The 19166-nt window shown below is 43.9% G+C and overlaps 1 protein-coding gene across 1 annotated transcript; it reads left to right on the forward strand.

The window, feature by feature from the left end:
• Positions 1 to 1042: 1042 nt before the first annotated feature.
• LOC147451473 (uncharacterized) lies at positions 1043 to 18206 on the forward strand. The gene is made up of 10 exons (XM_086520366.1): positions 1043 to 1450; positions 14761 to 14865; positions 15060 to 15209; positions 16600 to 16767; positions 16833 to 16949; positions 17033 to 17134; positions 17274 to 17486; positions 17606 to 17717; positions 17878 to 17909; positions 18016 to 18206. The coding sequence occupies exons 1-10, from the start codon at positions 1133 to 1135 to the stop codon at positions 18145 to 18147; spliced, it is 1449 nt and encodes a 482-aa protein (XP_086376492.1). The 5' UTR covers positions 1043 to 1132; the 3' UTR covers positions 18148 to 18206.
• The last annotated feature ends 960 nt before the right edge of the window (positions 18207 to 19166 follow it).

Here is a 19166-nt window from a genome sequence, read left to right on the forward strand (position 1 = left end):
GAGAGAGCTATTCTTGCACCAATAAATGATGAAGTTCATAAAGTAAATTTTGAAGTCTATGAATTTCATGGAAGAAAATGTAATGGAATATCTTAGTGCACATTCAATATCGAAACAAGATGAGAATACAAACCTTATCACAACTGAGTATCTGAATAGCTTAAATCTTGGAGGAGGATATCCACCTCATAAACTACAGTTGAAAAAGAATGCACCTATAATATTATTGAGAAATATAAATCCCCGAAGGGGTTTATGCAATGGAATGCGCATGAACTGTAAAAATTTCTTCAAAAGAGTTATTGAAGTTGAAATCATTACAGGAACTCACATTGGAAACAAAGTTTTTTTACCAGGAATAGGGTTCATTCCAAACTCAATGACTTTATCATTTGAAATGAGAAGAAGGCAATTTCCGATACAACTGGCTTTTGCAATGACAATAAATAAATCCCAAGGACAGAGTATATTGAAGTTGGGAATATATTTATCAACACCAATATTTACCCATGGAAAACTATATGTTGCATTATCATGCGAAAATTCTTCAAAATCCATAAGAATTCGCCTGGGAGTTGACAACGAATATACCAAAAAAGACACAACCACTATTGTCTATGAAGAGACATTAGAATTAACAAATAAAAGAAACTAAAAGCGATATAAAAATTTATTTTGATGTCCATTTCAAATTTAAAAAATAAAATATATTAAACAACAAAATAGCAAAATAAACATTGTATATTAATAACATTAAAAGAAAGTTCATGAATTGCATGTTAATTTCAATCAATGTTAATAGGAGATGAACTACAGATTGTCAAGCTCAAATTTCAAGGAAAGCATAAAGCAATCATTTGCCTCAAGAAAAAATCACGTATACTTGTAAGCAGGAGGCATGGTATTATGTAAAAATTGAATATAAAAAAAGAATTCATCTTGATACATACACTTGAAAGTTGTTCTTTACTTATTTATTTTTGTAATGCTACATGTATGTCAAATTTTGCTTCCCTGTGGAAGACAGGTTTACACACGTAGTAGTCTTTAATAGAGTCTTCCGTATTTCTGCTATCCCCAATTGCTCCAAATTGACAAGCGTTCCCTTCACTGATCGGTAGCAGCAGCATACATGCCGCGCAAGCGCTCTTGGAGGGACGTAGAAGAGGAGGAGCCGCAGAAGGCCATAATTATAAGCGATGATGATGAGGACGATGCCAACGCAGACCTCAGCATGACCATACTCGCCAAAGCATTCCGCCGTTCCCCTCTCCTTGGCGGAGTCGTCCTCTCGGATGACGACCAGCGAGAAGCTGCAATATCTGTCCCTTCCTTGCCCACCAAGCTTCCTTCGCCATTCCCCTCTCCCTCCTCAGACCTTGCCCCCCAGCAGCCACGACCTGCGAAGAAGCAGAAGAGCAAGATTAAGAAGAAAAAGAAAAAGGCTTCTGTAAGCCGTTTCTGTGTATCACTGTGAAGCCTGTTTTTGATGTGTGTTGTGTGTGTGTGTGTGTGTGTGTGAGAGAGAGAGAGAGAGAGAGAGAGAGAGAGAGAGAGAGAGTATTAACGTTTTTGAAAGGCAGAATACGGCATATGAGACAAATCAATGTACATATGTGATATATCCTCTGTCATCTGAAAAAAGGAAAAGCTGAACTAAAAGTAAAGACTATAGCTAAATCCAACCGATAAACTTGTGATTTGGGAGATATAATGAGTGGTGATCATGATGGTGGATGGAGTGAGGATGGAGCTCTACCACTAGGGGCTTAGAATGTAGGAATATATGGGAAGGGTATACATGTATAATATGCACTGTAGCTAGCTCCATCTTGTGCTGTACTGGGGGTGTAGTATGGTATACATTAGAGATGGGAATGCTAGCAGCTCCGTGAAGATTCAAGAATATCCCTTGGTTTAATTTGAGCTAGGCTAGACTCTCTATAGTCTCCCGCTAGAACTGATCTCTGCCATCTCTTGCCCAAGATGGGGTGTCTTAAATCTAAGTGCTCTCCGTCTCTTGAGTGTCTCTACTCTCTAGAGGGTAACTCCCTGTTGTGTGGGTGCTGGAGGTGAGGTGGGTCTATGAAAGAATGCGGTGATACGTGTTTGACGCTTCCCACTTGGGCCTATAAAGAGATCTCTCTATGTCTTTGAATCTCCAATATAAACCTCTAGCACATGTTGCTCTATTGACTCTTAAGGAATGGTGGAGGGAGCACCGGCCTCTGAAGAGCGGGGCATCTCCCCCTAATGGCAGTGTAGGCCTTGCATTTGTATACATAGTGCTTCTCATCCTCCACCTCCCCCATTGTGCATCCTAGTCTGCATACCCTCTCGTCTCCAGTGATCCGAAATGCTTTGTCCGTCTCTAAGTCAATGCGATGTGATAAAACCTTGAGCTGGCTGTAGAAGGTCACCCACAATACATCCTGGGTATTTCAGGGGGTGGCTCTTTTTGTTTCAGAGCATGGCTGGTTATGCGCGTGGAAACATCAATATATGCCAGGAACAATGGCTGGGGGTATGCAAGGCATGATGCCAAACCCCATGTATCTAAATATTGGTTTCTATCACGAGAAGGGCAGCACGTGCCAATAGAAAAGAACAGACTGAACATACTTTTAGCACTTCAATAACAATTGAACTGAGAGAGAGAGAGAGAGAGAGAGAGAGAGAGAGAGAGAGAGAGAGAGAGAGAGAGAGAGAGAGAGAGAGAGAGAGAGAGAGGACACGTGACACGGAGTGGCATAATTCCACCCCAGAGAGTATTGGCCCCAAACCTTGGCGCCCCTTTCGGTATTTCTTTATATTGCATCAACACAGTACAAGCCGGTACTCCAAGACTCTGCACCTTCTCCAGGAAGCATACTAGAGAATGAGTCCTAACCTCATATTTAAAGGCCCTTGGCCTAAAAAGCAGTTTACAGTAAAAAGCCTTCAAACTTAAAAGCATATGGTCCAAAAGCAAATCCAAAAAGCTACTAGCGTAAATCACGGAAATCCGTACAGCTTGCCACGTCATCAGCCAACGCAAAACGCAAAAATCCTTACAGCCTGCCACGTCATCATGTCAGCACAATTTTCGAAATTCTACCACATCATCAGTTTTTGCGTGTTTGCGGGTCCTGCTTTATTTTAATCCTTTGTGTCACTTAGGGCCCCATCTGACGGGGTCCCCATAAGTTGGGAGGACTTCTTCTGTTACTTGTTCTTCTTAGGGTTTAGGCCCCTCGGCCGGCATCTATAAGTTGGCTCCATTCTTCAGGGCTTTGACACGTCAGCAGTTTGTTATATCTCCCCTTCTTGAAAGAGAGTAATTGTCCGCGATTACAGCATATCTGCAAAACAACTCAAGTTAGCTCAAAAATTTCCGAGGAACATTCCGAGGGACAATCAGTTTGCTCTTGTGATAAGGAGTTAGCTTCTCCTTCTGCTCTTTTGATCAAGGAGTTAGCTTCTCCTTTCGGCTGTTTTGATCAAGGAGTTAGCTTCTCCGTTTTGCTCTTTTGATCAAGGAGTTAGCTTCTCCTTTCGTCCAGATCGGAACTCTTGATATTCCGGCATAGTAAAATTAGCCATCACACCCAGACCGTACTGATCTTCCACGGGTGTCTTGATGCACTAAAAAATTACATACCCAGGCAATCTCATCCAATTAGGAATATTCAGTAATTGGCACACTACAATGCAACACAAATGCTCACATATGCATGTACGAGACATAGAAACATAAAGTCGCCGATGAACACTCCTCCCGCATAACCTAACAAGGTCCGGGCCGGGAGATATTCAACGACTCCTTCATCACTCCTCCCACATAACCTAAAAAGGTCCAGGCCGGGAGATATAGAGGCCTTTTACAACCAAACGCCCCCCAGACCGCAGCCTACGTCGTTTGGAGGTGTTGAGAGTAACCACTGCTCAGACTTCTTAATACTCCTCCCGCATAACCATCCAGGTCCGGGCCGGGAGTCACAACAACAATACCCCCCTCCGTAAATAACCACAAGGGTCGGGGCCATGAGTAAAAAAAAAACAGCACTTTTCAATCATTCAATACTCCCCCCGCAAATAACCACAAGGGTCCGGGCCATGAGTATGAACAAGCATTCTCAAACATAATTTCTCACTACTTCACCCAGGAATTAAATCACCAATCATTGAAACCAGTATTAAAACCAGAGTCAAACATTTCAAATCGACACCAAGAAGGTTCAAAACAGATACCATCCATTTCAAACAAATTCCAAACAGGATCACCAAACAAGTTCTCAAACAGATTTCAAACTTTAAAAAAAAAACAATCTCGAGATCAGTCGAGCTTGAAAAGTCGGTTGACTGTGCATCCTGAAACTTGCACCAAAAATTGGGGTTAGGTTCCTTTTTTGAGGTCGTAGCCAAGCACAACATGGTCCATCACAAGGTTGTAAGGTACGTAGTATTCGGTACGTGTTCGGTACGTACTGTACGTTGTACCGTATGGATTGGGCCATAAGGTACGTAAAATTCATAGTATATTTTTTAAAAGCTAAAAATAGTAAATACAAAGAATTTCAAATTTATATACAACCTATCTAGTTTAAAAACATTGCACAATACTTAAACATAGCCACAACTTTCAAAAAACACTTAAAATCACCCCACAAGTTAAGTAACCGCTAGAATCGAGTCCAGACCGTATGGCATAGTGTAGGTCAAAAGTACATAACTGAATGCTGAATCCTGATACAAAAATAACATAGTCACTCAATAAAGAGTCTGGGTGGCTCAAGCAACAAAATAAAAAGCATAAATGAGTCATGACAAATGTCCAAGTCCCAAGACCCAAAGCATTGGGCAATCACTACTACTCAAAATCATCATCAGAGGCTGATGAAGACTCAGAGAGCATGTCTCGATCTGTCAAGACATTGCCCTCATCATCATAATCGGGCTCTCTCTCTCCTCTGGCACAGATGCTAGGGGTGCATCACCCTCATCTGGATCATCAGCCTCTGAACTTTGGGTGTGGATAAGTCGAACAGCCTCATTGGCTCGTCCACGAGGAGGCCGAACGGGTAACTTTCCTCTGCGAATGCTCTCTTTGTGTGCAACCTCTGGATCTGCAGCAGCAATGCGAAGAGGAATATAGTAAGCTCGAGAGCGAGCTCTAGTGACCCGGCGATCCACGCTCTCTAGCTCCCTGTGCAACTCTCGAAGGATCTCCTCCTACTCATCTCTAATCCGTGCATCGACCTCCTCCGTAGTAGGATCTGTCACCATCTTCAACTCTGTGGGATCCACCTACAATGACAAGACAAAACATAGTCCATGATTCAACACTGTCTTTTGATCATTGACTTGTTTTCATAAATGTGCATGTAAATCTCACCTGCTTGGGTGTCCCCAAGGCATGAAAGCTGCGCATAAGCCGCATGTTAGCACGGCAATAAACCAATCTCTCTAACTGCTTGGTGCTAAGACGATTGCGGATCTTCGTGTGAATAAGAGAGTATGCACTCCAGTTGCGCTCGCATGCCCCAGCTGAGCAATCCTACAGCAATTCAAATAGCGAACACTCATGGGTCACAAGTGTCACGTGTGACAATATAGATTCATCATTCAATAATTATAAATTATAATTCAAACTTCAGTATTCACCTGAGAAAGGATGCGCAATGCAAGGTGGCACAACTTGGGAAGGCCTTGGCGTCCATAGTTCTGCCACCATGTTAAAGGAAGCTTGGTAGCTTCCTTTCTCAATGCTACGGACCGCACAAAGGTGGGTCCTAAACTGTTCATGTAGCTACTCATCTCTGAATCTAGAAATCAATTGCTCATCCTCATCATTATAATGTTCAGATATTCAGAGCGTAGTGTGAGCAATGAAGCCTCCTGAAACAATTCTTGGCTCTTGTAGAGAGGATGGAGAACTGCAGCCATCCCATGGATGGGACGACGCATGAACTGCCATCGAGGCTCTACAATAGCCAAAATATCATCACGACTGCAAACAAAATAGTCACAGTAAGTATGTGTTTTGAAAAATTATAAATAGACATGTCACATGAGGACATTAGAGCACTTTGTAGTTTGTACTTATCGATCCTGTGTCAATGAGGTACATCCAGAAATGTGTGTCTTCATCTGCATAAACAGATGTTACACCAACCCAAGTGTAGAGCCCTCCATGTCTGTGACCCATAGTAGTACATACAATTGCTGTAGAGCCACTGCCAAGGACTGCACCTGTGTCCAGAAGGTCTCATCAAGAACCTTTCTTTGAATGTACTTGGTTGCCTCTGACGGAGCGTGGTACATCAATCTCCACTTTGGATCCACAACTGTCTGCAACAGTGGATCTCTCAATCTGAACAGCCTCTGAAGCACTAGATACATGCATGCAAATTTGGTCTTCGAGGGACGCACTATGTCTACTGTGCTGTGGCTCCTGAAGATTGCCAAGGCCTGGTTTTTTTTGCGGAAAAAAGTGGTAAGCTTGGACGCATCAGACACTGTAGGCTGCACCCAGGGAAGTTTGCCTATGTCCTCCATGAGAAGGTCTAGGCAATGTGCAACGCATGGTGTCCACACAATGTGCTTGAACTCGGCCTCCACCATATCCCCCATGGCCTTGCAATTGGAGGCATTATCAGTGACCACCTACAATGACAAGATATTAAATGAAGTGTGGACATTATTACGTTGGACAATGTATGCAAAATTCAAATGTGCATGCCACATGGTCAGGAATTAGTATCTACCTGCACGACTTTCTTCTCCCCAACCTCCTTGATGGCCTGGCGAATATGTTTGAAGATGAACTCCGCAGAAATGCGTTCTCCAGCTTTCCCTGCATCCACGGCTCGTAAGAAGTATGTGCCCAAGCAGGAGGAAACAAGGATATTGATAATGTGGCGCCTCCGCGTGTCACTCCACCCATCAGAAAGAATAGTGCATCCAAATTGTTGCCACCCAACCTTCACTAGAGTCAATGCTCAGTCTATGATCTCTTTTTGGTCGTCAAGCATGGTAGTGCGCATCTTTTGCTAGTCAAGACCATTCCAGGAATCTGTAGCACCAACCTGTGAAATAGCTCTCACCATCCTCTTCCATTGATCAGTCTTCAACACATTGAATGCAATGTTGCACTCTATGAGAGTCCGCGCAATCTCCATCTCTGCAACTTTCTGTCGCTCTTTTACCCATGAATCACTGTGTACACGTGATGGCAATGTGGTTTGCCTTGGGCCACGTACACCCTCAACCCCACCTGCACTTGTTGCTGAAGCACTAGCACCCTCATCCTCAGCCTGTGAAACACGAGCTCTCTTTCTACTAGTGCCTGCAAATGATGGCGCTGCAGACGCAGAGCCGCCAATATCTCCAAGTAATGCATCCTGCAAGACATCCTCTGTTGTTGTTGTTGCTGCACGTGCTCCCCCTGACTGTGACGATGCAGTAGATCCTAGAGGAAAATGCTCCAAAATCAAGGCATCCCTCAATGCTGGCGGGATAGCCTCGCAACCCTCACAATGTCCAGTGGTGCCAATACCAGTGAGGTGCTTCAAAACCCTGGTAATTGTACTCGTCATCTGCTCTCCGCAGTACTTGCACACCCAAGTGCGAGTCCTTGAACCTGCTTGGCCTCCTGTGTTGACAACTCTCAGGACATTGGTGTGCTCGGCCCAAAGAGGATTAGGTCGACGAGGCATGATAACTCTGCAACACAATTAACGCACACTTCAAAGTTGAATACAAAACTTACAATCTTTCGCGAGGTCAGGACTCTAGAGTGCCTCCTTGCAGACTCCAAACACAAAGGGAGGGAGGGAGAAAGAACCTTATCGGTGGCGGCAAATCCTTGGTTGGTCTCTGTGCAGACACTGTGCAGAGACTCGGTTCTACTCTCTGGTTCTCTGTTGTGATAATAACCAGTATAGGATAGGTGGACTTATTAAAGGCCTCGCCCAACCAGTCCGAGCAAGGCGTATTAGGCACCGTCGGGGGATTTTTTTTAACACTTGGCACGTACGGAATCGTACGGTACGTACGGACGTACCATACGATACAGAATCAGTCCGTACGTACGTACGGAAACAAACTTGGTCCATTAGCTCTTGGACAAACAGTGTTTCTTTGACGCCGATGGTAGTCCCAAGATAGCAATCACACTGGACCTCCAAGGTCATCTACTCGAGAAGAGACATCTACTGAGAGATGTCGAGAAGTTTCAAGTTATAATCTGCTAAGGTTTCCATGGCAAGCATTTCAGGATACCCCACTTTGCCAGAAGTTGCACTCCGAAGGAAGATGTCAGAAACCATATAACTTAGGACAATTTTTTTAATTTTTTTTCTTGAAAGCTTGCCAAGTCCTTGCAAGTGTGTGGCTTGGGGTAGTTATAGACATCAACATCTGCATGGCACTGCTTCTGAGAAAAACAGTGACTTGAAACAAATCTGGATTCTTCTCTTGCAAGTGACCTTAATTGGCTTATGCCTTGTAAGACATGAGCGGTCAAGACGGGAGCGCGTCCGATGCGCGATGAAGTAAGGGTGGGAGTGGCTAATAAGCCCAGGTTAGAGGCCGAAGATACCTCAAATCAAATTTCCAATAGCTCTGTCTCTTCTTTTGTAGGACCGGTATGCTTTCAGAAAAGCACACGCCTGATGCTTTGATACCACTGTCACGAGACGGGCACCACGTGCCAATAGAAAATAACATATTGAACATACTTTTAGCACTTCAATAACAAATGAACTGAGAGAGAGACAACACGCGACATGGAGTGGCGGAATTCCACCCCAGAGAGTATTGGCCCCAAACCTTGGCGCCCCTTTCGGTATTTCTTTATATTGCATCAACACAGTACAAGCTGGTACTCCAGACTCTGCACCTTCTCCAGGAAGCATGCCAGAGAATGAGCCCTAACCTCATATTTAAAGGCCCTTGGCCTAAAAAGCAGTTTATAGTAAAAAGCCTTCAAACTTTAAAGCATCTGGTCCAAAAGCAAAGCCAAAAAGCTACCAGCGTAAATCACGGAAATCCGTACAGCCTGCCACGTCATCAGCCAGCGCAAAACGCGGAAATCCTTACAGCTTGCCACGTCATCATGTCAGCGCAATTTTCGGAATTTTGCCACGTCATCAGTTTTTGCGTGTGGGCGGGTCCTGCTTTATCTTAATCCTTTGTGTCACTTGGGCCCCCATCGAACGGGGTCCCCATAAGTTGGGAGGACTTCTTCTGTTACTTGTTCTTCTTAGGGTTTACGCCCCTCGGCCGGCATCTGTAAGTTGGCTCCATTCTTCAGGGCTTTGACACATTAGCAGTTTGTTATAGTTTCAATGCAACCAAGGCCAGTTTGGGGTGCCACATGGAAATTTTGGCGTGGCTGGTTTTTCTGACCAGCAGGCACGTATAGCACTAGTGACACAAATGTCAATGGTCAAGGGCCGCCGATGATTCCTATTACAATGCCCATGTTGCAGACAATTTCCTATGACAATTTGGGAGCACTGGAAAAGCCAAAAGCACACAAAGAAGGTGGTGCAACTGTGAAGTTTGATACTTTCAACGGCTTTGAGGATAAGACAAAGGCTCTTACTTTCCTCCAGGAGTTTGATACGGCTCAAGCAGGGGGGAATTTTACAAAGGCCTTAGGAAAGTTGCCACTTTCTTGAAAGACAATGCGCTTACATGGTGGACGACACTGTTGATGCAAGGGCGTGCACCCGCCACATGGGTATACTTCAAGCGAATGTTTGCATTTGCATGGGTGTCAAATGAATTTGAAGACAATGTCATGATGGAGTGGCACCAACTCACTACGGCTACTTGCAAGAGCCCACAGGAGTACAATCGGAGGTTCTGTAAATCATTGCTCTCAGTAACCTCCTACAGGATTGTGTCGCTGACAGAGCAGATTGAGAAGTACTGTTGTAGGCTGCCTAAAGGGCTTCGAGGTTACTTTACAAAGAACAGAGTGGCTACCCTCACTCAACTTATGGAAGTTTCCAACACTGACCTTGTTAAAGGGAGAGGACAGTGGGTTTCATGGCAATGTGAACGGGGGTCTGTAAAAGAAAAATTCAGCAAAGAAGCCCGTTGCGAAAGTGACTCCTCAAGCGTCCCAGGGGTGAGAAAAGACGGGGAAAGCTAAGGACTCAGTCAAGATGTCTGAAGGAGAAAACCAAGAAGAAGAAAAGGAAGCCTTTTGTGCGTAAGTCGTTCGAGGAGAAGAAGGCTTTAATGGCTTAGAACAAATACTTTTCTTGCGAGCAGCCTGACCATTTCGTTGCAGATTGTCCCCAAAGGAGGAGGCCAGTTGACTCAGAGGACAAAGAGGACAGGAAAGGCAAGAAGCCTAAACCCACAGTAGGTCTAGTGCCAGATATGGTGGGTGATAGGCCAAGTTTAGATGCTAGTGAATTGTGCAGAGCGTGTGGTAAAGTCAGAGATCAGACAACACTTATCTTCTTTGATCCAGGTGCTTAAGCAAACTTTATCTCACCAGAGTTGGCCATTAAGCTGGGCATCAGAGCTGAAGAAATGGGGTACACAGCAGAGGCAGGGTTGGCATGTCTTGGCCACTCAGAGCGTGTTTCTCCTATCATTGGAAAGCTGCATTTGCATATTCAGACATGTGTGGACATAGAAGAATTTTACATCATGCCACCGGAAGGGTGCGATGCGTTGTTGCGAATTTGGCGGATGTCCAGTATACATGGAGTGCTGGATGTCTTCAACAAAAGCATCACCCTTCAATATAGAGGCAAAACTCACATCCTTGATGTAAAGCTTAAAGGGGAGTCTGTCCCTATTGTATCTGCTTCGGCTATCACTTTTGTAATTAAGAATCATCTTTTTGCGTACTTGATTTTTGCACGTGATGTTTCAGATAATTGTCAGTCAAATTTATTTGTGTTAGATCAAGAAAGGCCAGCATTTTGGCGAGAGTTGAGTGACTGTTTTTTTGATTCATTACCACCTCGGTTGCCGCCGGAGAGGCCTGAGAATCATGCGATAGATTTGGTGCCAGGCCTCCGTATAGGGTTAGTGCGGCTCAGCAGAAAGAGATTATGGGCCAAGTAGAGGAGCTGTTAGAGAAAGGGACGAGTCAACCTAGTTCTCACCCTTTTCTCCTCAATGCTTCTAGTGCAGAAGAAGGATGGTTCTTGGCGCATTTGTATTGATTACCGTGCATTGAATAAGAATACCATCAAGAAGAGGTTTAGGATTGATGGTATTCTTGACTGGCTAGAGGGTGCTGCAATTTTCAACAGGATAGACCTTAAGAGTGGGTACCATCAAATCCGTATCAGGCCGGAGGATGTGCACAAGCCGGCGTTTAGGAGGACATTCGGTCTGTATGAGTTCTTAGTGATGCCGTTTGGTCTTACAAATGCTCCTGCTACGTTCAATAGGATGATCGATCGGATCTTCCGCCCACATCAAAAGTTTGTTGGCACATTCTTTGATGACATGATAGTCTATTCAAAGAATGAAGATGAGCATAATCGTCACGTGACCATTGTCTTTGAAGAGCTACGCAGTCACAGGTTGCTTGTTAATCCTACGAAAAGTGAGTTCTTCCTGGAAGAGATTCACTTCCTTGGCCACATAGTGTCAAAGTATGGTGTCTGATGCAATTAGGACATGGCCAGATTTGAAGACTGTGCATGATGTCCGTAGCTTCTTGGGCTAACGCTCTTACTACAGAAGGTTTATCAGAAAATTTACCAAGATTACTTCACCCCTTCATGCTTTACAAAAGAAAGAGGTCACGTTCAAGTGGACACAAAAAGAGATTTCAGCTTTTAATCTCTTTAAGGAAAAGATGACTTCGAAGCCAGTAATTGTCTTACCAGACCTCAAGAACCACTGGACGGTGTCCTGGTAGGGTAATTCAAGATGAGGGGAAAGCTAGACTCAACAGTCTGCGCTGTGAAGGGCCTCTGAGAAGAGGTGTGGTCAGACTAAGTTGTTTGCACCGTAATCATCTTGTATGAAGAAGGGAAGCCAGACGGAACAGTCTGCACTAAGAAGTGAAGTGGCCAGACCAAGATGTCCAGCTGTCTTGCGTGTATCTCCTGCCTCCAATCCTCCGGTGTCAACCAAAACAGAATTTGTGCCAACAACGCCACCAAACCGCATCTCAGTGTGGCTCTCAATGTAAATGACTTGGGAGTGGCCTATTGCCAGGCTGGGGGATGAGTCTCTGTAAGGTTATCTAAAGGTAGCAATCCAAATGATCAGGAGTGTAGAAGAGCACCTGCACTACAATCCAAGCGAAGCTCCGGGTGACTCCCGATGTAGTTGCATAATGATGCCTGATCTCCCGCATCTTGCGGGTAAACACTCCAAGAGAGTCCAAAGCACTGAAGTCCCACTCCATGTTGTAGATCCAAGCAATGAACTTGGCCAAGAAGAGATCCAAGATCCTCTCCCTAAGTCCATGTAGATGCTCCTGTGTAAGCACGTGATCTGACGTGTCAGAGGTCAAGTGGTAAGTGTCCGTCCACCCAAGATGGTGGTGTCCTCTCTAGGAACGTCGGAATCCCATATGCCATGAGCATGGCCATATCTCGTGTGAACTCCTCTAATGAGTGCATACGTGTGTCCATAGAAAATCACAAGTCACCACCCCCTTTGGAGTGCGCAACCGCCGAATGATGGCTGGAATGAATGGATCTCCCAAGGATTGTACGCCCGTAGATGATCATGCAGACTTGAAAGCTACCATGCACTGTAGTTGTCACTGAGAGACCGTATGGACCACCATCACTGGCAGGAGGTAACTTCATCCTGTGTGAAAAAACACAAGCCATGTGGTTGCTGTCCACCCAAAAGAACAACTGCGAGAGGGTCTGGGGAGGGTGGGTAATCAAGGTAACTACCCCAGGTGGGCTGAAAACAGAGAAAACTGCAGGTGTATATGGCTGAAATCTGTTGCAGATGTAGAGGAATTTCGACGGCGAGGCTTGGATGCCGAGCCGTGTAGGAATAGCAAGATCCAATGAGCAAGGCCCAGCGCTGCCCCCTCTTGCAAAAAAAACTGACCTGCTGTCCAGAAAACGCTGGCAATTCAGCCCCAAAAACGCAGATCTACTGTCTGAAAACGCAGGTAGAGGGAGGGTGTTCTGGCGAGGAAACAGCCTGAGAAGGCTAGCGCTTGCATGATCACCATGTATGTTTGCAAAAACGCAGGTGGAGAGGGGTCCTCCGTGACAGAAAACTCAACATCCTTTCGCTTGCCTGGTTGATGCAAAAAACGCTGGTAGATTGGATCTTGGGAGAGAAACCTGATGGGGAGATGCCTCTTGACCATGGAGAGCCTGAAGCTTTGATACCATGTGAGAGTGCGCGTGTGCGGAAGTGTGAGAGAGGAGAGGAGAGAGTGACAGTAGACAACACAAAATGCTATGTGTGGAATAGGGGGCGATCAGTCCCCCCATCATTCATGACTATCAGAGCAAAACACTCGTCCTATGATTAGATGATAATGAAATGTGTAGCCCCCTTGGCCCCATATATACGAGTGTCCAAGGTGGTGGGTGCCAACTCAAGTGGGCGGCCGGCCCCAAACTTACGCAGCCCGACAAGGTACAACCTATGTTATGGGTGGCCAGCCCAGAGACACTAGCCGTACAAGGAAGTTCCCTAGACCTATGTGAAGCAGCAGAGTGGTGTAAATCTAACAAGGTTTGGACAGCTTGGTGAGACTTAGGTGAAAGTGTTCGGATCGTCTATTTGCAATAAGAATAAAGAGATACCGGAAGGGGCGTCTTTGGGGCCTACAGGGTGTCGGTGTCTGCTTGGAAGCACTCTAGCTCCCAGGAGATGTTTTGTTTGAAGTGTAATTTCCAGTCACAGGCTTATTCGTGAAGTTCCTCTGTGTAGTAAAGTTCGAGTAAAGTTTTTCAAGTAAAGAATCGGGTGAAAGCTAAGGTCTACCGTCCTACGGGCCGGTTTCAAGATCCCCCACATGCCTTTGTCCATGTATGTCCTCCATGTGGGAAGCATGTCAGCCCCCCTAAGTCAGGCCACTGTGTCATCCCGCTATAAGTAACGAGTGTCAGTGGCATGAACCCAGCTCTAATAGATGATTTCCAAAATGGCCTCTATCTAGCCCTAAGTCCTCGGCTGGCTCTAACGAGTGTAGCATCTCTATATCCTCATAATGATACATGTCATACTGCTGACTGTGTATGGGCGTTGAAGTCCCCTAGTGAGGAAGAGTTCTTCCAATGTAGTGCAATACATTATCTCCTTGATAGGCCATATGTTGATGCCCTATCTCTTCCTCCTCTAGTAGACCCTCCTTTGTGATGGCATAAGAGGAGCCTAACGGGGAGATGTAGCACGGGACGATGTAGATGAATCTATTCTGCGTGAGCTGTATATTGATGATTGATCTATTTGTATCTAGCTTACCGAACACAGCTAGCTACCCTATATCTGATTCTTTTATTATCTGCTGCACATGACACCCTGTTAATGTAGACTTTTCTACGTTCTTACCCCTTCTTGTATTACCTTTTTTTCCCTCATTTGAGTTCCTTAGTGAGGGCTTTTTGGATTGGCACTTCTTGGAGCCTGCATTCATACGAAGCTGTCATATGCTTTTATGTGAAAATTTTCACACTACCTTGATTTTTTATTTGGATTCCTGTTTATAATCTTGTATGTATATTCAGCCTCAAATCTATGATACACATTTAGCATGATATGGTTTGAGTATCTGACATTTGTGATGTAGTTGCGCCCTTGATGCAGGAAACAGAAGCTGAGCAGAACCAACTTGGAAATGCTGAAAAAAACACACTCATCAAAATAATAGGGGATGATGAGGAAGACAATGTTGAAATGCGGCAGCTTTCGGTGAGAGTTTCGATTGGGTTCGCTTTGAATTCACTGCTGGCACTGATATATTTCACCCTTATCTGGTGCGATTGCTGAACATGTGCGTGTTTGCTCCAGTCTCCTAACTCTCTCTTATTGGACTGATTTGCAGACTAGTACATCTGGTCGCCTGTTTTTGGTGAAGTTATTAATGAAGTTTCCCTGATTTTCAGAGGGGCCCACGTTATTTTGATCCTCCAGACACTCTTTGTTTCCGCTGCGGAAATATTGGCCATTTTGCAGTTAATTGCACAGAGGAGGCGCGCAAGAAAGCATGTTTTGTGTGTGGCGGCCTCGACCATGAAGTCAAGGACTGTCCACAGGTTTGTCTAGGAACTTTTTCTAAAGGTCAGCTTGCACTTAAGACATTATGAAAATCTTTTCATTGCAAATCTTAAAATTTCCGTCTTATGGGAAGGCTGATGCGCGGTTGTGGTTAAAGATGAATTATTGATGAGCTTGGTAAAAGACTTGTGGTGGTGTTTGATGTCTTGTTATTATATCTGTGTTAGTGATTCTAACCTAAGAAGGGGACATTCTAAAACATGTGTACTATTGCAATGAGCACACTTAGGAATCTCCTCATACCTTACTCCTTGAAGATCTTTAGCTGATGATGTACAATGGCTTGAGCTTGTACACATTGATATTCAGAGTTTTGACTAGAATGTGCCTTCAACATCATCAAGTTCACTTGCAAATTTCAAGTCACATTTCCTCCTTTCCATAATTGGATCTGTTGTATACTGTGGTTCATATTGATCTGGTTTTGTGAGTAATTTCTATACAGACAGGCACATTCTTGTTTGATATTAGCAAACTCATTCTAAAGATTATAAGCTCATGCTCTAATGAGTTTTTCAAAAAGTGAGGCCAAGGGCCAATCTTGCGTTATAGAAATGTGGCTCTTAAGATAATGTTTTAAGGATACGGGCATTGGGAACTAGTGCAGTGAGTCTTAACATACTTTGGCTACAAACATTTGGCATAAAGCGAGTGCTTGGAAGAATAATGAAGTATATGCATTCTTAGAGTTGCTGATAGAATTTGAATTTGAGGTGACCTGTGTGCGCATTACAAAGACTTCAAAAACATTTCAGTAATGATATGGATATGGTGTATTCTAGTTGATATGGGGCTCACTCATGTCCCTTGTAAGGGTTGTTCTTGTAAAATGGACGAAGGTAAAGCTGTTGCATCTTGGTGTTAGAAGGTGTCGTTGCAATCTCTTTTAAGCTAGTAAGCAGAAATTACTAACACTCAACCAAGGTTTGCAGCAAGCTATGATTGTAATGAGTGAGAAAGGGATTAGATTTCATCTTATACAGTGTGTTCAGACTTAATTGTAGGGTTCCATTGGAGCTTGCTATAAACTTGCGCATCTCTTTTAAGTAACTTTGACAGAGCTTCTGTGGTTGGTATTTGGGACATGGGGCATGAGAAATTTGTTTAAGCCAATCTTTGTCAAAGAGCATACACAAAGAGCATGGGAGTTAAGTTATACATTTTTTGACACCAACACTAATGTGTAAGAAGCTTTGCTACTTTTCCATGTTTAGGACAAATTTTGAGTCGAAGGCCAGAAACAAGGAGTAGAAAATCTCTTTTCCTCTTTTAGTAGCGTGTATCAGATATGCTACTTTTTGACGTTTTATTGTGCTTGAATGTTTTGTATGCATGGAAGGATTAATTTTTAGTCTTTGCGGTTTTCAGAGCTCTTGTTTAATATGCCAAAGCACTGGACATTTTTCTAAAATGTGCCCCAATAAGGGTACTTACAACCATAGAAGTCGGGATAGAGGAAACTTCTGCCTACGCTGTGGACATGTAGGGCATGAAATGACGAGCTGTGACAGAGAATATGAACCTGAAGATTTGCAGGTATTGAGAACTCTTTTTTGTACTTGAAAGGTGATTTCATTTGTTGATACTATGGACTTGTGCAGGGGATTCAATGCTATGTTTGCAAAGAGTACGGTCATTTATGCTGTGTTGATGTTGCTTTAACCTCGGGGAGGCAGGACACATGTTACAACTGCGGTGAGCCTGGACACACTGGAATGGTATGACAGGTTTATTGTTTGAGGTGTGAATGATCTTGTTATAAAGGCTATGTAAACTTATGTTTTATTATTGGTTTTTGCAGGGATGTGCAAAGAGCAGAGGTCAAGTGGAGAGGTCTGGAAGTGTCTGCTATAGGTGTGGAGAAGAAGGACATTTTGCCCGGGGTTGCAGCAAGCGCGATGAGGTAGGTACCTTGTCTGAAAGGTGGTGAATTCTTTAGGTTATGATCAATGTATCTTGAAGTTGATGGGACTTGCATACATGATATGGGGTCCCTATGCAGCTTTTGAATTTTGTGTGGACTTTCATGTTGGGCCATGCAGGATGATTCATGGGATGATTTTGGAACACCAGCTACTGGAATTCAGCCACCAGCGAATGGGTTCCAAGGGTTTCGATCGGTTCCAGCTGTAGTCGAAGCTCGTCGCCGTATCCGCAAATCAGATTTTTATGAGAGGCGCGTGAATACACCTCCAGTGAGGTGGCCAGAGCGTTGGAACATGGAGGAAGGTGAAAGATGGAATAGAAGCGGGCAGGTACATGAGCAGTATAGGTTCAACAAGCGATCTAATTATTCAGACAATGCAGAGTATGTTGTCAATGACTGGGGTAGACAGACTTCCAAAAAACCGAATAAGCATAACAAGGCTTGCAGGCAGGCGAAAGTGGGAAAATCATCCAGCAGCGGCAAACATTTCTGGAGAAAACGGCAAAGCCAGTAGGGTGTCTCTGTCGAAGTAATCAAGCTGCTGCAGGGACGTATTGTGGTATTGGATTGAAGTCTCAATCATTCTAATCGGTTTTATTGTGGGGTCGTGACAATGATGACGCTGATAACCACTTGATTTACTTTATGAAAGAATTCAAAATTTGTCAGAAATCTCTGCCAAATTGAAGAGTTTAGGCACTTTCTGGCTTGCATTTGAGGCGGTGCTGATCTCACTAAAACAATCGAGCAGGTGAGTAATATATTGATAAAAAAGAGTGTTTTGGAGCATTTATTCTCTATTTTATGCAAGTTCAATATCCTAATGTTAATGACTTTAATTGTAATTTATTGTCTAGTCAAGCAATCTATGTGGGTGTACTTTTCGTCCCTTTTCTCTTTTGTTGCTGGATAACTGGTATCCAGTGAGTATTGGAGAAACACCCAGTTACATTGATAAGTGCAACCACAACGTCACGGTAATGTTGTAAAAGGAAGTGTTCAGACACTATTACTATAGCAGTGATTTATATTATTATGGGAAATTGTGTGTCTCAGGCTTTGGCATAAATTCAATCTGCAGAGGCTAGTAGTTGAAGTGCTGCCAGTAACAGGGGTTGAACCAGGAGCTTACCAAGAGGGTGATGCTGGAGCTAAAAACCCTTTGTGCCGTTCACAGTATAGCAGGCCCAATCATTATCTGTATTATATTGCTTTCTCACACACACACACAACTCCATAAAAAGCACAACTCTTGGATCCAATAAGAGTTCATCACCTAAGAAGTCTATTGCCTGGTATGAAATCTTCATTGGATGAGAGGCTTCCGGCAGGGGAGGGGTGGTCCAATTAATAATGCCCTCAACTAGCCCTTCTCTCTCCAACTCCTTTTAACCTCTATGCGAACATGCCCACCATCACAGAAAGAGGAGGATATGATGCTAGAACAGCTTTTCTTGAAAAAGTTGGCACAAGTGGAGTTTACTACCATAGATCTCTCAGTTTTCACCCAAATCAATTGCATCAAGTATATGCACAGTTGTAGTGTTGTGTGCTTGATGCTATACATGCTCGCATGGAGTTTATTTGTTTAAAAGATTTTTTGAAAACAAAGAGATCAATCTTTGTCACTCTTGCTTTTCTTGTTCAATACATCTTGTGTCATGCTGTATCTCAGGCAATTAGCTTAGCCTCTTAACTATCTCACCTTGCTTTCGTTTGCATTATTGTGTTATATGGTATTGTGCTTGACATTTCTAGTTATATAGTAGATACTGAGCCACAATCATATCCTACACACACTAGGGATGTAAGTTTGTTCCAGAGGAAGAAGCCTTGCATCTTTAAAGAGGAACTCATTACATTAGTATCATGTTTGAACAGAGGATCCTACACTCATCCAACTTGGATACTATGCGATGGTCCCTTTGCCTCCTAATTGTTCTACGTTGTGTGAAGGACCTCGTCTTCCATCCACTAAAACCCTTAGCAATTTGAACAGCTCCTCATT

This window comes from Adiantum capillus-veneris, chromosome 9 (genome assembly GCF_014529385.1).
Source record: "Adiantum capillus-veneris isolate H3 chromosome 9, ASM1452938v2, whole genome shotgun sequence".
In the NCBI taxonomy this organism is placed as follows: domain Eukaryota; kingdom Viridiplantae; phylum Streptophyta; class Polypodiopsida; order Polypodiales; family Pteridaceae; genus Adiantum; species Adiantum capillus-veneris.